General features: G+C 45.4%; 1 protein-coding gene across 1 annotated transcript in view; it reads right to left on the bottom strand.

The window, feature by feature from the left end:
* Positions 1-24,378, bottom strand: part of IL22RA1 (interleukin 22 receptor subunit alpha 1) — a 56,029-nt gene that overhangs the window by 28,208 nt on the left and 3,443 nt on the right. The window contains exons 2-5 of the mRNA XM_063954303.1: positions 21,630-21,762; positions 17,861-18,054; positions 10,508-10,689; positions 5,888-6,026 (exon numbers count right to left, since the gene is read on the bottom strand). Coding sequence (XP_063810373.1) covers positions 5,888-6,026; positions 10,508-10,689; positions 17,861-18,054; positions 21,630-21,762 — 648 coding nt within the window. The remainder of the gene's footprint in view (positions 1-5,887; positions 6,027-10,507; positions 10,690-17,860; positions 18,055-21,629; positions 21,763-24,378) is intronic.

Below are 24,378 nucleotides of genomic sequence, written 5' to 3'. Positions count from 1 at the left end.
CAGTTGAATTATACATAGTATACTGCGCAGGACTATGGTGTATTTTCTACAGTGTATTGCTGTTATCAATCTGGTACATTATTATACATGACGTAGCAGTATTTACTATTTCTCTGACGTCCTAGTGGATGCTGGGAACTCCGTAAGGACCATGGGGAATAGCGGCTCCGCAGGAGACTGGGCACATCTCAAGAAAGCTTTAGGACTATCTGGTGTGCACTGGCTCCTCCCCCTATGACCCTCCTCCAAGCCTCAGTTAGATTTTTGTGCCCGACCGAGCAGGGTGCAATCTAGGGGGCTCTCCTGAGCTTCTTAGATAAAAGTTAGTTTTAGGTTTTTTATTTTCAGTGAGACCTGCTGGCAACAGGCTCACTGCATCGAGGGACTAAGGGGAGAAGAAGCGAACCTGCCTGCTTGCAGCCAGCTTGGGCTTCTTAGGCTACTGGACACCATTAGCTCCAGAGGGATCGAACACAGGCCCAGCCTCGGAGTCCGGTCCCAGAGCCGCGCCGCCGGCCCCCTTACAGAGCCAGAAGCAAGAAGAGGTCCGGAAAATCGGCGGCAGAAGACATCAGTCTTCATCAAGGTAGCGCACAGCACTGCAGCTGTGCGCCATTGCTCCTCATGCACACCTCACACTGCGGTCACTGATGGGTGCAGGGCGCTGGGGGGGGGGGGGCGCCCTGAGCAGCAATATTAACACCTTGGCTGGCAAAAATACATCACATATAACCCCCAGGGCTATATGGATGTACATTAACCCCTGCCAGAATCCATAAAAATGCGGGAGAAAAGTCAGTGAAAAAGGGGTGGAGCTATCTCCTTCAGCACACTGGCGCCATTTTTCCCTCACAGCTCCGTTGGAGGGAAGCTCCCTGGCTCTCCCCTGCAGTTAATACACTACAGAAAGGGTTAAAAAGAGAGGGGGGGGGGCACAATTTGGGCGCAGTATACAATATATATGCAGCTATAAGGGAAAACACTTTTTTATAGGTGCTATCCCTGTGATATATAGCGCCCTGGTGTGTGCTGGCATACTCTCCCTCTGTCTCCCCAAAGGGCTTTGTGGGGTCCTGTCCTCTATCAGAGCATTCCCTGTGTGTGTGCTGTGTGTCGGTACGGCTGTGTCGACACGTATGTGGAGGATAATGAGGTGGAGGCGGAGCGAATGCCTGTAAATATGTTGTCACCCCCTGCGGGGTCGACACCGGTGTGGTTGAACTTATGGAAGGATTACGTGAAATAGTCAACTCCTTACATAAAAGGTCGACGACACGGAACAGCCGGCTACTCAGCTTGTGCCTGTTCCAGCGTCTCAAATGTCATGGGGGGCTCTAAAATCGCCCGCTACCTCAGATAACAGACACAGATGTCGACACGGATACTGACTCCAGTGTCGACATCGATGAGACTGGTGTACCCTCCAAATAGGTCCACCCGTTACAGGATTGAGGCAATGAAAAATGTATTACACATTTATGATTATACCCCAGGTACCACATAAAAGGGTATTGTATTTGGTGAGAGAAAACTATTAGTAGTTTTTCCTGCATCTGAGAAATTAAATGAGGTGTGTGAGGAAGAGTGGTCTTCCCCCGGTAAGAAATTGATAATTTCTACAACGGTTATTGGCAGCGTACCCTTTCCCGCCAGAGGATAGGTCACGCGGGGAAACACCCCATAGGGTAGATAGATACAGCGCTTACACGCTTATCAGAAAAGGTGGCACTACCGTCTCCGGGTACGGCCGCCCTGAAGGAACCTGCTGATAGAAAGCAGGAGGTTACCCAATAAGATATGGTCACACACTAGGGCATTATATTGCGACCAGCCGTTGCTTCGGCATGGATGTGCAGTGCTCCCGCTGCGTGGTGAGATTCCTTGTCGGAAAATAACTATGGATAGGGACAATATTTTGCTGAAAATAGAGCATATAAAAGACGTGGTCTTATACATGCGTGATGCACAGAGGGATATTTGCCAGCTGGCATCAAAAATAAGCGCTAGGTCCATTGCCGCCAGACGGGGGTTATGGACTTGGCAATGGTCAGGCGATGCCGACTCGAATCGGCACATGGAAGTTGCCCTATAAGGGGGTAAAACTGTTTGGGGATAGTTTTTCAGACCTCGTTTCCACAGCTACTGCTGGGAAATTGATTTTTTTGCCACAGGCTACCCCACAACAAAATAAAGCACCGTATCATCAAGTACAGTCCTTTCGGCCCCAGAAAAGCAAGAGGGCTAGAGGCTCATCCTTTCTGCCGAGAGGCAAAGGTGGAGGAAAAAGCTGCAACACACAGCTAGTTCCCAAGAGCAGAAGTCCTCCCTGCGTCCGGTAGGTCCACAGCATGGTGCTGGGGCTGCTCAAGCGGACCCGGGTACGGTGGGGGCCCGTCTCAGATATTTCAGCGGACAGTGGGCTCTCTCACATGGATCCCTGGGTCCTTCAAGTAGTATCTCAGGGGTACAGGCTGGAGTTCGAGACGTTCTTCCCCCCGCCGTTTCCTAAAATCTGCCTTACCGGCACCTCCCTCTGCCAGGGAGACGGTGTTGGTGGATATTCAATACTATAATCACAACAAGTGATTGTCAAGGTGCCCCTCCTTCAGCAAGGAAGGGGTTACTATTCCACAGTGGTTGTGGTACCGCAACGGTTCGGTGAGACCCATCTTGAAATTAAAATACTTGAACTTTTATATCAGAAGATTCAAGTTCAAGATGGAATCGCTCAGGGCGGTTATTACGAGCCTGGACGAGGGGGATTACAGGGTCTCCCTGGACATCAAGGATGCGTACCTGCATGTCCCCATTTACCCCCCTCACCAGGAGTACCTCAGATATGTGGTACAGGACTGTCACTATCAGTTCCAGACGCGGCCGTTGGAGTTGTCCACGGCACCGAAGGTCTTTACCTAGGTAATGGCCGAAGTGATGATACTCCTTCGCAAGAAGGAAGTTTTTATTATCCCGTACTTGGACGATCTCCTGATAAAGGCGAGGTCCAAAGAACAGTTGGTAGTGGGGGTAGCACTCTCTCGGGAAGTGCTACAACAGCACGACTGGATTCTCAATATTCCAAAGTCACAGCTGGTCCCGACGACACGTCTTCTGTTCCTGGGAATGTTTCTGAACGCAGACCAGAAAAGAGTGTTTCTTCCAGTGGAAAAAGCCGAGGAGTTGTCATCTCTAGTCAGAGACATCCTAAAACCAGGACAGGTGTCGGTACATCAATGCACACGAGTCCTGGGAAAAATGGTAGCTTCGTACGAAGCATAATTCCATTTGGAAGACTCCACGCAAGGACGTTCCAGTGGGACCTGTGGGACTAATGGTCCGGGTCCCATCTACAGATACAACAGCGGATAACCCTGTCAGCAAGAAACAGGGTGTCGCTGCTGTGGTGGCTGCAGAGGGCTCATCTACTAGAGGGCCGCAGATTCGGAATACAGGACTGGGTCCTGGTGACCACGGATGCCAGCCTTCGGGGCTGGGGTGCAGTCACACAGGGAAGAAATTTCCAAGGAGATTTCACTTCACATAAATATTCTGCAGCTAAGGGCCATTTACAATGCCCTAAGCCAAGCAAGGCCCCTGCTTCAGAACCAGCCGGTACTGATCCAATCAGACGACATCACGGCGGTCGCCCATGTAAACAGACAGGGTGGCACAAGAAGCAGGATGGCGATGGCAGAAGCCACAAGGATTCTCCGATGGGCGACCTACACCCAGGAGAATGGGGACTTCATTCAGAAGTTTTCCAAATGCGGGTAAACCGTTGGGAATGACCACGGGTGGACATGATGGCGTCCCGCCTCAACAAGAAGTTGAAAAGATATTGCGCCAGGTCAAGGGGCCCTCAGGCGATCGCTGGGGACGCTCTAGTGACACCGTGGGTGTACCAGTCGGTTTATGTGTCTCCTCCTCTACCTCTCATACTCAAGGTACTGAGAATAATAAGAAGGCGAGGAGTGAAAACCATACTCGGGGTTCCGGATTGGCCATGAAGAGCTTGGTACCCGGAACTTCAAGAGATGCTGGCAGAGGACCCTTGGCCTCTGCCGCTCAGACAAGACCTGCTGCAGCAGGGACCCTGTCTGTTCCAAGACTTACCGCGGCTACGTTTGACGGCATGGCGGTAGAACACCGGATCCTAAAGGAAAAGGGTATTCCGAAGGAAGTCATCCCTACCCTGATCATAGCCAGGAAGGATGTCACCGCAAGACATTATCGCCGCGTTTGGCGAAAATTTGTTGCTTGGTGGGAGGCCATGAAGGCCCCGACGGAGGAATTTCAACTATGTCGATTCCTGCACTTCCTGCAAGCAGGGGTGACGTTTGGGCCTCAAATTGGGGTCCATCAAGGTCCAGATTTCGGCCCTGTCGATTTTCTTCCAGAAAGAACTGGCTTCACTGCCTGAAGTTCAGACTTTGGTTAAAGGAGTACTACATATTCAGCCTCCTTTTGTGCCTCCTGTGGCACTTTTTGGATCTCAACGTGGTGTTGGATTTCCTAAAGTCGCATTGGTTGAGCCACTTAAAACCATGGAGCTAAAGTATCTCGCGTGGAAAGTGGTCATGCTGTTGGCCTTGGCCAGGCGTGTGTCAGTATTGGCGGCTTTGTCATGTAAAAGCCCTTATCTGATTTTCTATATGGATAGGGCAGAGTTGAGGACTCGTCCTCAGTTTCTCCCGAAGGTGGTCTCAGGTTTTCACTTGAACCAACCTATTGTGGTGCCTGCGGCTACTAGGGACTTGGAGGATTCCAAGTTGCTGGACGTAGTCAGGGCCCTGAAAATTTTATTTTTCCAGGATGGCTGGAGTCAGGAAAACTGACTCGCTGTTTATCCTGATGGCACCCAACAAGCTGGGTGCTCCTGCTTCTAAGCAGTCTATTGCGCGCTGGATTTGTAGCACTATTCAGCTGGCGCATTCTGCGGTAGGATGACCGCAGCCTAAATCAATAAAAGCCCATTCCACAAGGACGGTGGGCTCATCTTGGGCGGCTGCCCGAGGGGTCTCGGCTTTACAACTTTGCCGAGCAGCTACTTGGTCAGGGGCAAACACGTTTGCAAAATTCTACGAATTTGATACCCTGGCTGAGGAGGACCTGGAGTTCTCTCATTCGGTGCTGCAGAGTCATCCGCACTCTCCCGCCCGTTTGGGAGCTTTGGTATAATCCCCATGGTCCTTACGGAGTTCCCAGCATCCACTAGGACGTCAGAGAAAATAAGAATTTACTTACCGATAATTCTATTTCTCGTAGTCCGTAGTGGATGCTGGGCGCCCATCCCAAGTGCGGATTGTCTGCAATACTTGTACATAGTTATTGTTAACTTATCGGGTTCTTGTTGTGAGCCATCTATTCAGAGGCTCCTCTGTTATCATGCTGTTAACTGGGTTTCATATCACAAGTTGTACGGTGTGATTGGTGTGGCTGGTATGAGTCTTACCTGGGATTCAAAATCCTTCCTTATTGTGTACACTCGTCCGGGCACAGTATCCTAACTGAGGCTTGGAGGAGGGTCATAGGGGGAGAAGCCAGTGCACACCAGATAGTCCTAAAGCTTTCTTTAGATGTGCCCAGTCTCCTGCGGAGCCGCTATTCCCCATGGTCCTTACGGAGTTCCCAGCATCCACTACGGACTACGAGAAATAGAATTATCGGTAAGTAAATTCTTATTATATATTATCAAGGGGCCCAGACCATGCACTCTCTAATGGTTAGCCAATATGCTGTAGCAGCTGGCCATACCCCTATATATGGGCCCCTTCCACTGCAATCCCCCCGGTGGGCCCTTCATGCTCCAGTCCGACACTGCCTTGACTTATAGACAGTAGTTGTGACACAGCTACTGGACAAATCGGAAATGAGAGGTAGGTGTTATTACCTGGAAGTGTTTTCACTACAAATTTCTGAACAGCACTTTTCTTCTGGTTACCGATCAATATGTACACACTTCCATTATATTCAGTGTTAGGACTCAAACCGGAAATTTCAAATTTTCTGTCTTTCTGGATTTTTTGGCACTAGAATAAAATGAACATTTTACAGATTTAAGAAATATGGTTAACATTACTGCCACACTGCACTGGGCTTGATTCCCACGATGGATCTGTGTGAATTTTGTATATTCTCCACGTGCTTGGGTGGGTTTCCTCCCACACTTCAAAAATATACTGGTAGGTTAATTGGCTCCTATCAAAAAACAAAAACTGATCCCTAGTGCGTGTTTATATATACAAGTGATAGGGAATATAGGGCCCAATTCAGCATGCTGAAGCCCTTTTTCAGTGTGCGCATGGGCAGAAGCCACGCGTGCGCACACAGTGAGACATGCGAGGGGGACTTGCTTTGTGCTGGGCATCCCCACGCATGTTAGAATAAAGATTGTAGTTGTGCGATTTGTCGCACATGCACAACTACAACACATGCTGAATTGGGCCCATAAATAGCTACACTGTGGCAAGGATTGATACAAATGGCTTAATATTATCTGTAAAGTGCGGTGGAACATGTGTGTGCTATACACAGTAACTAACTGGTAGTAATAATAATATTTTATAGTTTGCCAACCTTAGAGTGTCAGTATTTCTGCTGTCAAATATCTATGAAACATGAGCATATCATGGCAGGACTTAAGGTACTTGACTAAATATGTAATGCAACTAACTGCTGCAACATTTGAGTTCTATAATCAGCCATTTTAGGTTCTGAAAGGCTGTCAGACGTGTTGCTGACAAGATGTTTGTGATTCCTGGTGACAAAGGATGCAGAGGGATTTTCATGGTTTTGTGAGTCAGTGTAGGGACTGGCCAGAAGGGGAGACTTTGACAAAGTTGGCTGGCTTAACTTTAAACATTTTTGGAACAAACATTCCCTGAAATTAAAAGACAAACAGTTTAGAATATAATTAGGTGAGAGCAGAGAATTATACAGATAGATAGATAGATAGATAGATAGATAGATAGATAGATAGATAGATAGATAGATAGATAGATAGATAGGGTATCCGGTCTCTAGGTCGACCACACTTAGGTCAACCACTATTGGTCGACAGTAACTAGGTCGACAGGGTTTCTTGTGCGACGGGACAGGGCCTGACATGCGGGGCGGACTAGCCCTGTGCTGGGCGTTCCCCCGCATGTCGGGAAAGCTGATCGCAGATGTGCTAAATTTATCACATCTACGATAAGGTCTGAATTAAGTCCATCCTTGCAGCTACAGCCCGTGCTGCACCCTACTTCCCATTGATCCTAGACACCAGGCGCAGTGGCTGTGTGTTCACAGAGCGGGGAGAAGGAGCGGGCTTACTTGTGGGTGATTGCCGTATTTGCTGGAGGTTGGTGGTGCGTAATGCCCCCCCCACACACACACAAATGTGGCATCCAGGGCGCATAATTCAAACCTCCACTTTTTCATACCTCCCATCCACATCCCTCTCTCTTTTTTGTCCCCACCCCCTCTCTCTTTTGTCCCTACCCCCTCTATTTTTTGCCCACACCCCCTCTCTCTTTCTTTTGTCCTCACCCCTTCTTTTTTGTCCCCACCCCCTCTCTTTTTGTACACCCCCCCACTCTCTTTGTTTTGTCCTCACCCCCTCTTTTTTGTCCACACCCCCTCTCTCTTTCTTTTGTCCTCACCCCCTCTTTTTTTTCCCTCACCCCCTCTCTTTCTTTTGTCCTCACCTCTCTTTTGTTCTCACTCCCCCTCCCTCTAGTCCTTACCTCTCTCTGTCTCTTTCTTGTCCTCGCCTCTCTCTTTTGTTCTCACCCCCCCTCTTGTCCTCACCTCTCTCTATCTCTCTTTTGTCCTCACCCTCTCTCTTTTCCTCCCCCCTCTCTCCCATCCACATCTCTCTCTTTCTTTTGTCCTCACCCCCTCTCCTTCTTTTGTCCTCACTCCCCCTCTCTCTAGTCCTCACTTCTCTCTATCTTTTATCTTCACCTCTCTCTCAGCTTTACCACCTCTCTTGCCCTCTCTTCTCTATTTCTTGGTTTCACCCCCCTTTTGCCTCACCCCTCTCTCTTTCTATCGTCATAGCATTCTGGGAGCGGCTATGGGGGAGAGAAGTCCTAGGAGCAGCAGCACGGTGTCCGCCCACAATCACCCAGTTTACAGCCTGCCTGAGCTCCTGGCCCTGAGGAGGAGACACGCCACCCATGCAGTCCTGGAACCCGGCCACAGCAGCACCACAGCACATGGTCAGCTGCAGCATCAGCACTGCAGGGAGAGCGCTGCCTCCCACCAAGGTGAGTATGGATATACCCATGCCATGGCTGCCTGTCTCTCATTCTCCCTCTATTGTTCTCACCCTCTCTCTCTTTGTCCTCACCTCTCTCTCACTCTCTTGTCCCCACCTCTCACCCCATCCCTCTCTCTTGTCCTCGCCTCTCTCTCCCGTCCTTTGTCTCCTGCCCTAACCTCTCACTTTCATCCTCACCTGTCTTTCTCTTGCCCTCACCCCTCACTCTCTCTCAAGTCCCGACCTCTCTCTCTGTCTGCACCTTTCTCACACTCTTTTGTCATCACCTTTCTTTCTCTATCTCGTCCTCACCTCTCTTGTCCTCACCTGTCACTTTTCCTGTTCCTCTGTCACTCTCCCTGTCCCTATGTCCCTGCTGTCACTTTCCCTGTCCCTCTGTCACTCTCCCTGTCCTTATGTCCCTGCTGTCACTTTCCCTGTCCTTCTGTCACTCTCCCTGTCCCTATGTCCCTGCTGTCACTTTCCCTGTCCCTCTGTCACTCTCCCTGTCCCTATGTCCCTGCTGTCACTTTCCCTGTCCCTCTGACACTCTCCCTGTCCCTATGTCCCTGCTGTCACTCTCCCTGTCCCTATGTCCCTGCTGTCACTTTCCCTGTCCCTCTGTCACTCTCCCTGTCCTTATGTCCCTGCTGTCACTTTCCCTGTCCCTCTGTCACTCTCCCTGTCCTTATGTCCCTGCTGTCACTTTCCCTGTCCTTCTGTCACTCTCCCTGTCCCTATGTCCCTGCTGTCACTTTCCCTGTCCCTCTGTCACTCTCCCTGTCCCTATGTCCCTGCTGTCACTCTCCCTGTCCCTATGTCCCTGCTGTCACTTTCCCTGTCCCTGCTGTCACTCTCCCTGAATTTTGTCTCATTCCATGTGGCATAATGTGAATTTTGGCTCATTCAGTGTGCTACAATGTGAATTTCAGCTCATTCTGTGTGCTATAATGCAAATTTCGGCTCATTCTGTGTGCTATAATGTGAATTTTGGCTCACTCTGTGTGCTATAATGTGAATTTCGGCTCATTCTGTGTGCTATGTGAATTTCGGCTCATACCAGGTGCTGTAATGTGAATTTCGGTTCATACCGGGTCCTATAATGTGAATTTCGGCTCATTCTGTGTGCTACAATGTGAATTTCGGCTCATTCTGTGTGCTATAATGTGAATTTTGGCTCATTTTGGGTGCTGTAATGTGAATTTTGGTTCATACCGGGTGCTATAATGTGAATTTCAGCTCATACCTTGTGGTATAATGTGAATATTGGCTCATACTGTGAAAGAGGCACCAGTACTAGATAGTATAAGGGGTCCTACTATTGTGGTGCATAATTTGAATAGGGGGTATATGGTGTGGTAAACTACACTGAAGGACACGCCCCCTTTTGAGTGACCACGCCCCCTTTTCCATACCCCCACTTAAAAATTTCCACTTCAACCACTGGTTGTGTGTATTTTAATAGAGAATGATGTACCCTTGTATGTTGTTATAATATTAATTATATTTGTAAGAGCATAGACTAAGAAGTAGGAGGAGTCAGGAATACTAAGGGGAAGAGTCGCCGAGGTGGTCCTGTGTGCTTCAAAAATGCCAGGGCCTATTTTTAGTCCCAGTCCGGCCCTGAGTGTCGCTGATTGTGAAAGTAAAGAGTAGTTTTGCTTTGAAAATATACTTTCAATCCAATTGAGATCACATTTCATTTACGATGACTGCTCCATACAGATTATTTCTTGAATATGTATCAGAATGTTGCAATTTAGGAGCTGGGGGAGACATGGTGGTCATCAGTGACGAACTGGGCCCTTGATTCGGCCCTGGCATCTGTGAACGCATGCACGTCACAGGGGGGGCGCACGCGTCACGGGGAGGGGGGGCGCCGCACGACGTATGGGGGCGTGCCGCGAGTCATGGGGGCGTGGACTCGCGGAACGCCCCGTTACCATGGCACGGTTGCTGGGAGGCGGGGCGCGCCGCAGGTCCGGGGGCGTGAACTCACGGCACGCCCCCATTTCCATGGAGACCATGGAACCAGAGAGCCGGAGGCTGCGCTGCGTGCGGCCATCCCAGCTCTCTGAGTGACCAATTTGGCCCACCTGCCCATCGGCCTTTCTGGCATGTGCCAGAAGTGCCAGATTGCCAGTCCGGCCATGGTGGTCATACAAACTGTCAGAAATGCTGAACATTGATCTATTCATGAACATTTAATTCATTTAATTTTCAAAGTGACTCAGTCGGAAAAATTTTAAATGAAATAAAACGTACTGTTTCAGGTTTCTCTGGCTTCAGAATGCTCAGATAATAGGCCAAAAGATCATCTCCGTACAGCTCTTCGGCAGTTATTGGCTGACTGTCCATACTTCTCTTTGGCACAGGCAGAGTTGGAATAATTATAGTTATGGAATTGACATGTTCAATAAAGTTCAGTCTTGGCAATATCAGATATGCTGTAGAAGGTAGGACAAAAAGTATATAAATATAGCTGGATATTAACAATGTATAGTAAAACATTGAATGTTCTTTTCATCTAACTAAATCATTGTTGTAGTTTATAAATTAAGGGGTCTATTCATGAAGCAGTGAAAAGTGTGGAGAAGTGAGCCAGTGGAGAAGTTGCCCATGGCAACCAATCAGCATTGAAGTAACATTTATAATTTGCATACTATACAATTGTACGGAGCAACTGATTGGTTGCCATGGCAACTTCTCCACAGGCTCACTTCTCCACTTTTTTCACTGCTTCATGAATAGACCTCCTAAGTATACTGTTGTTATGGACATGCAAACTAGAACTGTTTCAATTACTTTTAACAATCTTATTCATTAACTATGTGCATTTACGTGAAATGACAGCTCTGTTTTACATTAAGGACCTGATTCTCAGCAATAGCATGAGAGCAGAGAGGGTTAAACCTTAAGTATGGGGGTTGTCTTGTGAGACACAATGGGGTAAATTTACAAAGATGGGAGTTCTATTTAAGATGGGATGTTGCCCATAGCAACTAATCAGATTCCAGGTATTATCTTGTAGAAGGTGCTAGATAAATGAGAAGTAGAATCTGATTGGTTGCTATGGGCAACATCCCATCTTAAATAGAACTCCCATCTTAGTAAATTTACCCCTATGTGGTTAGTTTGTCCAATGATGATTAGGGTTGTGTAGTTATGTGGTATGTGAGGCTTTGTGGGCTGTGACAGCCTCTTTATTCCTGACTTCTCACCCTCCCTCTCCAGTTTTGTTGTGGTTGTGGTTTTTGTCATTAGCTGTGTTTAGACAGGAAAGCACGTCAGGTCGCTGCTTCGGGAGCAAATTTGGTTAAGTTGATTAATGTTATGGTTTTGGGTGTACTCACCTTCACTGCTTGTTTGTTCGCTGGACCACCCTGGTGGGGGCTGCATCATCACCCTACTGGGTGGGTAGTCATGTTAAAAGGTTGTGTGGATAGCTATTGTTAGTAGCTGTTGAGATTTCTTTGCCACCATACATACATTTATTTAAACGTTTTTAAATATTCTTTATTTGTTCTTAATAAAAAGCTAATAAATGTTATTCAGCCAAATCCATGTCTCCGAGTATTTATTTACATTATTGTTTTATTTATGAATGTATTAATTATATTATGTATGCACGGGACACTCCTCAGATGATTGACGGTTTCAGCTTGGATACAGACATGGCCATGGTCTTTTGCCGCAGCTGCATCTTCATCTTATGCAATTTCTTGGGCTATTTCTTCTAAACTGAGAAACTTACTTGCAGCGTCTTTGAGACAGTGCATTTCTGTCTCAGTGCATCGTTAGAGGCACCATCAGACCCACCATCGACACGTCCATCAGCCATATGACAGGTGCAGTGACCATGGGCTCCTGTGTGAGCAGCTGTGCACCTTTGGGCACAGCCATTATCAGCGACATGCCAACATCTGGTTAGCCAAGCTTATGTAAACTGTCATAAACGCCCACTGAAATCCACAGCTCTTGCACCCAAATCTGTGCAGCGTTTCCTTGCAGTAAGAATTGGGATCCATGCACTGTGTGTCTCAGATGCATGCGCAGACATACTGTGTAGGCCAACGGGATCCGGTCTCTAGTTCGACAGTAACTAGGTGAACACTATCTAAGTCGACCACTATTGGTCGACAGTAACTAGGTCGACGGGGTCTCTAGGTTGACATGTTCTAGGTCGACAGGTCAAAAGGTCGACATTAGTTTTTTTTTACAATTTTTTCCTTTTTTTGAACCTTTTCATACTTAACGATCCACGTGGACTATGATTGGAATGGTAATCTGTGCAGTAGCGGAGCGAGGCACCTTGCCTGAAGCTCGCGAGCCATGCGAGGAGACACGGTGCACTAATTGGGGTTCCCGGTCACTCTACGAAGAAAACGACACCAAAAAACCCATTAAAAACGCATGTCGACCTTTTGACCTGTCGACCTAAAGACCCTGTCGACCTAGAGACCCTGTCGACCTAGTTGCATAAATGAACATACCGTATGTAAGATCAAGTTTCCATCCATAATCAGGATCACAAAGATCTTCTTTGGGACAACTGTGAGTTCATCTTCTCATCTACAAACACTTAAAAAATCTAACAGAATTACCATTGCTTCTCAACCCTCTCACAATCCTTTCATTTCTTACAGCCCAAATACATTTATGCACCCACTTTATCTACGCTTTTGACTCATTTCATACTAAATCTAAACCCATTGAGCCTACACTGCTTTCTCACCTGCATTTCTGCAATTCTTCTGCTCGGATTCCCTTACAGTCTCCTCTCCTACTTCCACTTTCCCTCACTTATCACTATGTCAAGGCTTTCTTATACTCCCCACATCACTCAGTGTCTACCTAATAATGTATCTTCATCCTTCCACCCTAGTCTCCTACACCTCCTCCTCTGTCTCCCCTCCATCCCTCTGTTTCCTTCCCCCTCCTTTCCTGTTACCCCACTTTCATTTACCTCTGCCCCATGGTCCTGCTACCCCACAACTCAGCCCTGCTCCCTCTCTCCCTTCCCTGTCACCTCCCCATACCCCCATCCACATCACACTGACCTCCCTCCCTGCCCACCTCCAGCAGTTTCCCCTCCTAGCTCAAGCACCCGTACCATCACTACTCTCTCATCATCCCTGCCCTCAAAGTTAATCTCACCTCATCGCTACAGCAACCCTGATAATCTCATTCACATCTCTCCCACAAACTCATACCCCCTATCCTGTGCCCTCTGGAATGGCAGATCTGTTTGTAACAAACTGGTCCCCACTCATGACCTTTTCATTTCCAACTCCCTACACCTACTAGCCATTACTGAAACTTGGATTACGCCCTCTGACACTACTTCTCCTGCAGCTCTATCTGCTGATGGCCTCAGATTCACACACACACCCCGACCTGGGGGTCGCCATGGGGGTGGTGTTGGGGTCCTTTTACCTTCTAGTTACTCCTACCAAATCATACCACCAGAACCATCCCTTACATTCTCTACATTTGAGGTCCATGCCATATGCCTCTTCCAACCAGTCCATCTTAGAGTAGCTGTCATTTACCGCCCCCCTGGCACTGCTTCCAAATTCATCGACAACTTTGCTTCCTGGCTTCCTCACTTCCTCTCTTCTGACATTCCCTCCATTATCCTAGGCGATTTCAACATCCCTATTGACATCCCCACACAATCCCCTGCCTCTAAACTCCTTAACCTCACCTCTTCACTTGGTCTCTCCCAGTGGACCTCCTCACCCTCCCATGTTAATGGGAGCTCACTGGATCTGGTCTTCACTCACCGCTGTGATATTTCTTATTTTTCCAACTCCCCATTTCCCCTCTCTGACCACCACCTGCTCTCCTTTAACCTATCTCTCTCGACTTCCCCATCTCTACCTCCAAAGGCTACCATCACTAAGCTTAACATTGAAGCTATTGACACCACATTCCTTTCCTCCCTGTTTGACTCACTTATCTCTCCTATTCTCTCTCTCTCATGCCCTGAACAAGCCACTTCCACATACAATGCATCCTTTACTTCTGCTGTTGACTCTGTTGCTCCACCAACCACTATTCACCCTCGCAAATTAACACCTCAACCCTGGCACACCAAATGCACCAGATATCTGCAAAAATGCTCACGTACTGCTGAGCGACACTGGAGGAAATCACGCTCTAAGGCAAACTTCCTCCATTTCAAACTTATGCTCTCATCCTTCAGTGCAGCCCTTTCTCTTGCTAAACAGTCATACTTCAAGAACCTCATCTCCTCCCAGTCTTCCAACCCCCGGCACCTCTTTGCCATTCTCAACTCACTCCTCTGCCCTCCTCCACCTCGTCTCCCTTCCTCACTCTCTGCTCTTGACTTTGCCACTTACTTCATATCCAAAATTGACTCCATACGTCAGGACATCACATCACACCAGACCATCAGTAACCAGCTTTCTCCTATGCCTTACCAACCCTCCCCATCCCTTTCACCTACTCTGACATCTTTCTCCCATGCATCTGGAGAGGAAGTCATGGCCCTCATTCGTTCCTGTCCCCTCACCACCACCCCACTTGACCCTATCCCCTCCCGCCTCCTCCGCTACCTCTCTCCTTCTGCTTGTTCCCATCTTTCCCACCTTCTCAATCTATCCCTCTCATCAGGCACTGTCACCTCTGCCTTCAAGCATGCACTCATCTCTCCCATTCTTAAAAAACCTACCCTTGATCCAAACACTCTCTCCAACTACCGACCCATCTCTCTCCTCCCTTTTGCCTCCAAACTCCTTGAGCGTATTGTCTACAACCACCTTACTTCCTTTCTTTCCTCAGACTCACTGCTTGACCCATTCCAGTCTGGCTTCCGTCCTCTCCACTTCACTGAAACTGCCCTTACAAAAGTATGCAATGACCTCCATGCTGCTAAATCTAAGGGACACTACTCTATACTTATTCTACTTGATCTCTCTGCTGCTTTTGACACTGTGGACCATCCTCTCCTACTGCAAATTCTTCACTCCTTTGGTCTGCGTGACACTGCCCTCTCTTGGCTGTCCTCCTACCTTTCTGACCGTTCTTTCTCTGTCTCCTCTCATGACTCCACCTCCCCCTCACTTCCACTAACTGTAGGGGTACCCCAAGGTTCTGTCTTTAGTCCTCTTCTCTTCTCTCTCTATACGTCCTCACTAGGTAAGCTCATTAGTTCTTTTGGTTTCCAATATCATCTCTATGCTGATGACACCCAAATCTATCTTTCCTCTCCAGACCTCTCCCCTGCTCTCCTCACTCGTAACTCCAACTGTCTCTCTGCTACCTCTTCCTGGATGTCCCAGCGCATTCTTAAACTTAACATGTCTAAGACCGAGCTGATCATCTTCCCTCCCTCCCGCATAACCTCACCTCCTACAATCTCATTATCTATTGATGGCACTACTATCTTTTCTAGCCCCCAAGGGCGCTGTCTTGGAGTAATCCTTGACTCCTCCCTCTCCTTCAAACCACACATTCAGCACCTCTCACAAACCTGCCATTTTCATCTAAAAAATATTTCCAGGATCAGACCCTTTCTGACCCAGGATGCTACTAAGACTCTTATCCACTCACTGGTCATCTCCAAACTGGACTACTGTAATCTGCTCCTGATTGGCATTCCTGACAGATACCTCTCTCCACTCCAATCTATCCTCAATGCTGCTGCCCGGCTCATCTTCCTCACCAAACGCACTACGTCCACCTCTCCACTCTTACTAGACCTTCACTGGCTCCCCTTCCCTTTCAGAATCCATTTCAAGCTTCTCACACTCGCTTACAAAGCCCTCACCCACTCCTCTCCCATCTACATCTCTGACCTTATCTCCCTTTACACTCCCACCCATCCTCTTCGCTCTGCTAATGCACGCCGACTCTCCTGCCTACGGATTACGTCCTCCCACTCCTACCTCCAAGATTTTTCACGTGCTGCACCACTTCTCTGGTATTCCCTACCTCTCCCACTCAGACTCTCCACCTCTCTACAAAACTTCAAACGGGCTCTCAAGACCCACTTCTTCACCAAACCCAGCCAAATCTCATCCTAACCCTCTGTTCTACGCTCTCTATGTACCCCATCTATGTCACCCCTGTTTGTCTACCCCTCCCCTTTAGAATGTAAGCTCTCACGAGCAGGGCCCTCTTCCCTCATGTGCTTATCCTTTCTTACTTTAATAATCTTCAACTGCACCAACTCCATCAGACTTCTGCCACCTGATACTTATTCCAGTGTCATCTGCTGATGTAGCTATGTTTATTTACCCTGTACTTGTCCTATACTGTCATCAGCTGTAAGTTGCTGTTTTCCTGTTTGATTACTTATGTACTCTGTAATTGGGCGCTGCAGAACCCTTGTGGCGCCATATAAATAAAGGATAATAATAATAATAATAATAATAATAATAATAATAAGAAGAAGAATAAGTTGGTGAGTAGACAGGCCAGTCAGAAGCTGCAATCTCTGCAATTGCTTTCCCCCGAAACAGCCTATTTCTGGGGTGTCGCGCAGCTCCAGTATTTTATCTGGGGCTGTGAGATGAACCACAAAGCTTCTGTAAAAATGGCCTTAAGGAAGGGAAGGGCCAGATCAGTCTGAAAAATATGCACAGATTAGTGATGTCCATGGAAGGCTTTATTATCGATGGTCAACACTGATGGGATCAGTTCTTTCATTGATTGTAGAAAACCATAGAAGGGAGAACATTGATGGTTTTTAAACATCAATGGATATTACTACCTCCAAACAATGTAGGACCTACAAGAACTGACACAAGCAAGGCTTAGTGCAGTGGTTGTAAGAGATGCTGTGAGAAGAACTAGCCAGTCACAGATAGAGTATTATTTAGCCATGCCCCTTTTAGCTACAAGATTAAATCTCAGAGGCACTCTCACACTGAGCTCAGCAACAGCACTGAAAGGAAACCCCTGTTGCAACACACTATCAGACCTTGCAATTGAGAAACATCCAACCTTCCTCATATAAATATTGGTCATCAGTAGTAGCCCATCGATAGTTGCAAATTATCAATGATAATGGTCATCCCTAGCACAGATGTGGTTTGTGAAGGACGGCCCTAGAAATATAGCCATATGTCATTAAAAGGGTGAAATTCAACTGTACCTCATGCCCCTTGCTGGCCGTCTATAGTAATGGGCGTCTATCAAAGCAATTCAATTGTTGATTTGATCAGCTGCCCATTAGCTGAGCCTCCAGAGGTGGGAGTAAAAATGTGTGAAGAGTCTTACCGGACTTTAGATGCTCCATATAGATCTTTAGATGAGTTTAGCCTCTTTGCGCAGCTTAATCCGGTGCTTTCAGCTGCGTTCAGTGCTAATGGGGACTTGTCAGAGCAACAATTGAATTGCTTTGCTAGATGCCCATTACTATAGACGGTCAGCAGGAGGCGCGCAACACAATTGAATTTCCCCCAAAGTGTCTCTAAGCTTGCCATGTTTTTTTCTTTAATTTAATTTTTTTTTTCTTTTAGATATTTGATGGAGCAAGAAAATCTGAATGTAGCAGTAAGATGTACAACAAGGACTGCTTATATAAAAGCAAATTCTGCCGGAGTGGTGACTTTATACGTGAAGCTCTGAAAAAGTAATTATACTCACTGTCAGCTTTTGGGTCCAACTTCTTTGATATGACCCAGTCAGAGGAACAGTTTGTTGAAAATGCTTTGACTCGCCCAAAGTATTGATTTGCCATGAAGTTCTCTTCATCATTGAATATTGCATTTGTCAAATTGCAGTAGTTCCTGGTGATATTTTGACATTCTTGAAGTGACAACCACTCTTTCTCACCATATCTAGTAAGAATTAGGGCAATGTTAGTATTTGGAAACATGGACAATGGGCCTAATTCAGCAAGGAACGCAAATCAGCAAAATTAGCAAAAAAAGCGTAAAAGCGCAGATTCTGCAACTTAAATAGCAAAAACTGAGAAACAAAAACCAATTTCTGAGACTTAGCAAAACCTGCGTATGCACTACGAAAAGTAGGCATGTAGGAGGCGTACTAAAGGGCTGGACTCCCAAAAACTACGATCAGGGGCGTGTTGCGGGGCGTGTTGTGGGCGTATTCTGATGGTCGGTGAGCGGTGCATTCGCAATTTTTACAGCAGATCGCACATTTCTGATGTGCAGTTTCTGAGTGACTACAGGTCTACCTTAAAAACTACACAAGCTGACCTCAGTTGTAGACTTCATGTATACTGCAATCATTGCTTCATTACACCCAGCTGAAGAAGCTCACACCTCAGACCACAAATCACTTCATTCAGCTGTATTGGAACTTATGGTGTGTACACACGGTAAGATCCTTGCTATGCCCGATTTTCACTTTGCGATTTCCCTTGAACTCCCCGGAGCCCAGCACCACCGATTTTGACTAACTTTCTTGAGATATGGACTATGTGTGCTTATGATTTTGGCTTATGTGAGATTTTGGCTTATGTGAGATTTAATTGACATGTGAGATGAACTAGATAGTACACCAATCTAGCAAGGATTGACTTGCCTGCACAGTCTATCTTTTCTTGTGATACCGACCTGGCGGGACCGTGCATCGGGATCGAATTGGGATCACAAGTGGCATAACACCTTGCGATTTGCACTAACTTTTCTTGCGATTTTGAGTATATTGTCAAAATCGAAAGAAAAAATCTCACGGTGTGTACACACCATTAGAAACATGTAAGGTATTGTGTAACACCTGTTGATTGTGAAAATATATGTTACTAACCGATTTGTGTGTACACTTACTAACAATCGAGCTTTGACAACCACACTATTTGATAGAAGCAAATGTAAAATAACCTGTACAAGCATTTTGCTTAGTAGTATCTGCTGAATGACATTTAGCTTCCTAACATTTTTTTTTTTTTTTTAAACAACCAACATTTTTTGTTAAACAAAATATACCCACATACCTTTTTTTATTTTTTTTATTTTATTTGTGCGCTACACACATAAACATATGTTGAAGAACAGCAACACCATCTTTTTATTTTCAAATTCTGCTCCATTTGTATACTTATTGAAACAAATATTTACACGTAATTCCTTAAAGTAAGGTATGTAAATAAAAGCAAAGAAACAATAATATGTAATGTTTCATACCTCCCAACATGACCCTCTCCAGGAGGGACAGAATGCTCTGCTTCTGGACTTTCCTCTTAAGTTATAATTATCCTCACCTGTGCTGAAACGCCTTCTTATCCATTAGCCTGTTCAACACAGGTGCCGGCAATCATGAATTAAGAGAAAATCCAGGAGCAGAGCATTTTGTCACTCCTGGAGAGGGTCATGTTGGGAGGTATGATGTTCAGTGGCGCACGCAGGGGGGTTTCCGAGTACCTGGAAACCCCCCCTGATGAGACATTTTTTTATTTTTGAGACGGAGACATCAGTGTCTCCGTCTCAGTAAAAGCCGCGACCGCGTTCTGTAGCTGCTGCAGCAGCAGCAGAGAGCCATGAATATCTGGGGTGGAGCTGCTGGCTGTGTATGCTTAGCCACAGCAGCTCCCTCGGTCCTCACTCACAGTGCCATCCATCTGCTCCCGCCTCCCAGTCCCAGTATGTACTGTATATGAAGTTTATGTGTACAGTATGTGCATGTATGCATGTGTGTATATGTATGCATGCATGTGTGTATATGTATGCATGCGTGTGTGAGTGTGTAAATGAATGTGCGTGCTCTATGTAAGTATATATATATATATATACACAAATCAGATTAATCAGGTGCGCTCAGTATAGTTGCAAAAAAAAATATCTTTAGCCAGTAAAGCTTAAGATCACTTCTCTACAGTCAAAGGAGAGTGGGTGCACCAGTGTCCTTCTTTTAGCAGAACCGCTGCTCCCCCGCCGTCATAAATAACCCGGAATTCCACGGTCGGGCCCCCTCCTGCCTCGGTAGCCATCGACGAGTGACGGTGTCCCGACGTGCGGCGGCTGTTTCCAGTGGTCCAGCGGCACGGGGCTGTGGTCCTGTCTCAGGAGATCTGCCGGAGGTTTGGAGAATTGCCGGGGGCATATGTGTGTAAATCATGTGGTATTAAGCCCACAGCGGATTTTGTTCTGGTACGGGCAATTAACGTTGAGTCTTGAACCGGAGTGTTTGTGTGCTTTTAAAATTAAAATTGACTTTGCACTATGGAGCGCCCCCCCCTGTCTTTTTTTATATTTATATATATATAGTAGACTGCAATGGTGGCTGCACTGACACTCATACAGGGAACATGATATTAAATGCTTCTATGTTTTGGTTTTATTAAAAAACTGTTGTCAGGAATCCAAACATTAAAAAGGTCTTACCTTAAATACATTTACATATTTTCGCATACTTTCACATTTAAGATAAGACCTTTTCAATGTTTGGATTCCTGACAACAGTTTAATAAAAACAAAATGCAGAAGCATTTATTATCACGTTTCTTGTATGACCGTGAGTGCCATCACCATTGCAATCTACTTTCAATTTACATCGGAAGGCACTATATATATATATATATATATATATATATATATATATATATATATACACACACACACACACATTTTTTTGCACACACATACACACAGAAACCCCCCTGCATTTGCCCCTGGATGTTTGACCACTTCACAATCAAAAACACACTATTTTTTTTTTAATAAAAATGTTACTGTTTTCGAATTAAAATATTTTGACTCCAAAAAATGTGTGTTTGTTAAAACATATATTAATAATTGCTGTTGTGTAGGGTAGAATTCACATTCTCTCTAGTTGAATATAATTGAACACAGCTATGGGCATTAGTCAATGTTTCAAGAAAAACACTATGGTGTCTTTAAGATAATAATTGCTAAATTACCACAAAATCATTTGACCAATTAAGTGATGATTGAATTGATTTACAGCTGTTGAGTAGTTTCTTTAACTTGGGTGCAGGATAGTTGGTTGTGCAATTTTTAAGGGAAAAACACTGTTGTTAGCAAAAAGTGCAACATCAGAAACATGTACGCAAAAATTGCGTACATTTGTAATATGTACGCAAAAATTGCGATTATTAGGATGGTTTTTGCAATATTTGCACATTTCACAAGGCCACCTTCTTTTTGTTAAATTAAATTAGTGTTGCAGTTTCTCTGTTTGGGCGTGCTGTCGCAACTTTGCTTTTGCTCACAATTTTTGCTAATTTGTAATTTTTGCAATCCTTACTGAATTTGCCCCAATGTCATTAGTCTGTAGTAAGCACCGTTTCGAGCAAGGGCACTGCTTAACATTGACAAGACATAGAACAATGCAGTAATTTGTTAGTAAAGTGATAACTGCAAAGAGAAATCCAAATGAATCACAGTGCTTTGCAGCCACTGAATTTATTTATGTAAATTCTTCAACTAACCTCTTGTAGTGGACATTGAATGATACATCTGGTTCCAAATCCATTTTGCTCCACTGTAGCACATATTCAAAGTTCGTAGTATTAAATGTTAAATTGTCCTTTGTGAAGTTTTGGCAGCCATGACAAATGCACACTGAAATAATATTCAGAATAATATGTAGATGTTTAGTGACAAACAGAAATTACATATTTCCTAAATTAGGCCTCTTCTTGACTATTTTTTATGTGTTTTATTATTTTGTGAGGATACCTAGCAATTATAATGGTATATATAATATAGTTAGTCTTTTAAAAGTGTATCTGAAGACCATCGGTACTTTGATACACACTTAACATACCAAATACCCCTACATTCACATGAATGGAAATCTAGAAAAAACTCTCAATGCCAGTGAGTTAGTCTCACATTGTAGTATATGTGTGCCCAACACAACAAAGATGCCACATAACGAGCCCCTTGAAATTTAAATTATTATTATTAGACATGGTGGAAAACACTGCCAGACTGATATCATGATCTATTATTTATTTATTTATTAACAGTTTCTTATATAGCGCAGCAAATTCCATTGCGCTTTACAATTGGAAATAACAATGATATAACAAACTGAGTAATAACAACCAGTCATAGAGGTAGGAAGGCCCTGCTCGCATGCTTACAATATAATGGCTGCACTAACAGGCTGGGAAGGGAGCATTTGACAAAATAGAAAATCTAGTGGATAGTTATAATTTTTTTAGATACAGTCTATTAATAACAGAAGCAGATTGGTTAGCACTTTACAGTATATATCTCCAAGCTTTAATAAATCTCGCCCTTAGTTTGGTTTGGACAGCTCTGAGTGTTCAACTAGAACAGGCCTGGCCAACCTGTGGCTCTCCAGCTGTTGTAAAACTACAAGTCCCATCATGCTTTGCCACAGTTTTGCTATTAAGGAATGCTAAAACCGTTGCAGGGCATGCTGGGATGTGTAGTTTCACAACATCTGGAGAGCCACAGGTTGGCCAGGCCTGACCTAGAACACCCATCAATGAAACATATAAGCAGATAAGAACCACTTGGCCCATCTAGTCTGCCCCTTTTTTAACCATATTTTTACCCCAAACCTTATTTGAGCCTTATTTCTTTGTAAGGATATCCTTATATTTATTCCATGCATGTTTAAATTGCTCTACTGTGTTAGCTTCTACCACCTCTGGTGGGAGGCTATTCCACTTGTCCACTACCCTTTCAGTGAAGTTGTTTTTCCTGAAATTTCCCCTAAACCTACCTCCCTCCAGTCTCAGTGCATGTTCTTGTGTTCTAATACTTCTTTTCCTTTGAAAAATGTCCCTCCTATACCTTGTTAAAGCCCTTGATATATTTGAAAATTTCTATCGTGTTTCCCCTTTCCCTTGTCTGCGCAAAACTATACATTTTTAGATATTTTTGTCTTTACAAGTAAGTTTTGTGATGGAGATAATGCACCATTTAAGTTGCCCTTCTTTGTACACTCTCTAATGTACTAAAATCCTTCTGAAGATAGGGCATCCAGAATTGAACACTGTATTTTAGATGAGGCCGCGCCAATGACTTATACAGTGGCATTAGTACGTCTTTCTTTCTGCTGCTGATTCCTCTCCCCAGGGTCGTTTTTACAGACTCTGAGTGGGCCCCCTCCTTTCCACGGTGCGGTAGGCTCCGGCATTTTGCCGGAGTCTACTGCGCTTGTGGAGGTCTCCGGAAACATGGCACCAGCTGTGTTCCAGAGACTAATTTCACTAATGTGCATGAGCTGTGGCCATTTTGGCTGTGATTATTGCAGCGGCTGCAGCAGCCGATGCGGGACTCTGGAAGGGTAAGGATTAAAACATGAGTGCACTGTGTGTGGGGGGCCCCCCTGGACCCAAGGGCCTGTGTGCACCACATTGTAGAAACGCCAATGCCTATCCATGTGCAACCAAGCATCTGACTAGCCTTCCTCATTGCCTTGTTACATTGCTTACCTGCCTACAAGTCACCTGAAATAGTGACTTCTAGATCCCTTTCCTCCTCAGTAGTTTCCAGTATAGTGCCATTAATACTATATTTAGCCTATGGATTTTTGAGACCCAAGTGCGTGATTTTGCATTTTTTTGGCATTAAACTGTAATTGCCACACTCTTGACCATTCTTCTAGTCTACCTTGATCATCAATGATTTGTTTTACCCCTTTTGGTGTGTCTACCCTGTTGCATACCTTTTGTGTCATCTGCAAAAAGGCATACTTTCCCTTTAATGCCATTTGCAATGTCACCAATAAAGATATTAAAAAGCACTGGTCCACGTACAGATCCCTGGGGTACTCCACTGGTAACATTTCCCTCCTGTGAATGCACTCCATTTACTACAACTTTCTGTTTTCAATCCTACAACCAACATCTTATCCACTCAGCCATCTTTCAACCCATGCTTTCAAATTTATTTAACAATCTACGATGTGGGACAGTGTCAAAAGCTTTACTAAAGTCTAGATAAGCTATATCTACAGCCCCCCCTCCCCCTTTATCCCCTTTAGTCACCCAGTCAAAAAAGTCAATAAGATTTGTTTGCCTGATCTCCCCCTTTAAATCCATGGAGTTTGTTATCCTGTAAATTGCAGGATTTGAAATAATCTACAACTCTTTCTTTGCCGCCACTTTTGTTCTGTGGGACTACGTTTGCTCTTTTCCAGTCCTTAGGAATTACTCCTGTAGCTAGGGACCGGTTGAATAATTCTGTTAATGGTGC

This window comes from Pseudophryne corroboree, chromosome 2, assembly GCF_028390025.1.
Source record: "Pseudophryne corroboree isolate aPseCor3 chromosome 2, aPseCor3.hap2, whole genome shotgun sequence".
Classification (NCBI taxonomy): Eukaryota; Metazoa; Chordata; class Amphibia; order Anura; family Myobatrachidae; genus Pseudophryne; species Pseudophryne corroboree.
This window is presented reverse-complemented; position numbering and strand designations above follow the sequence as displayed.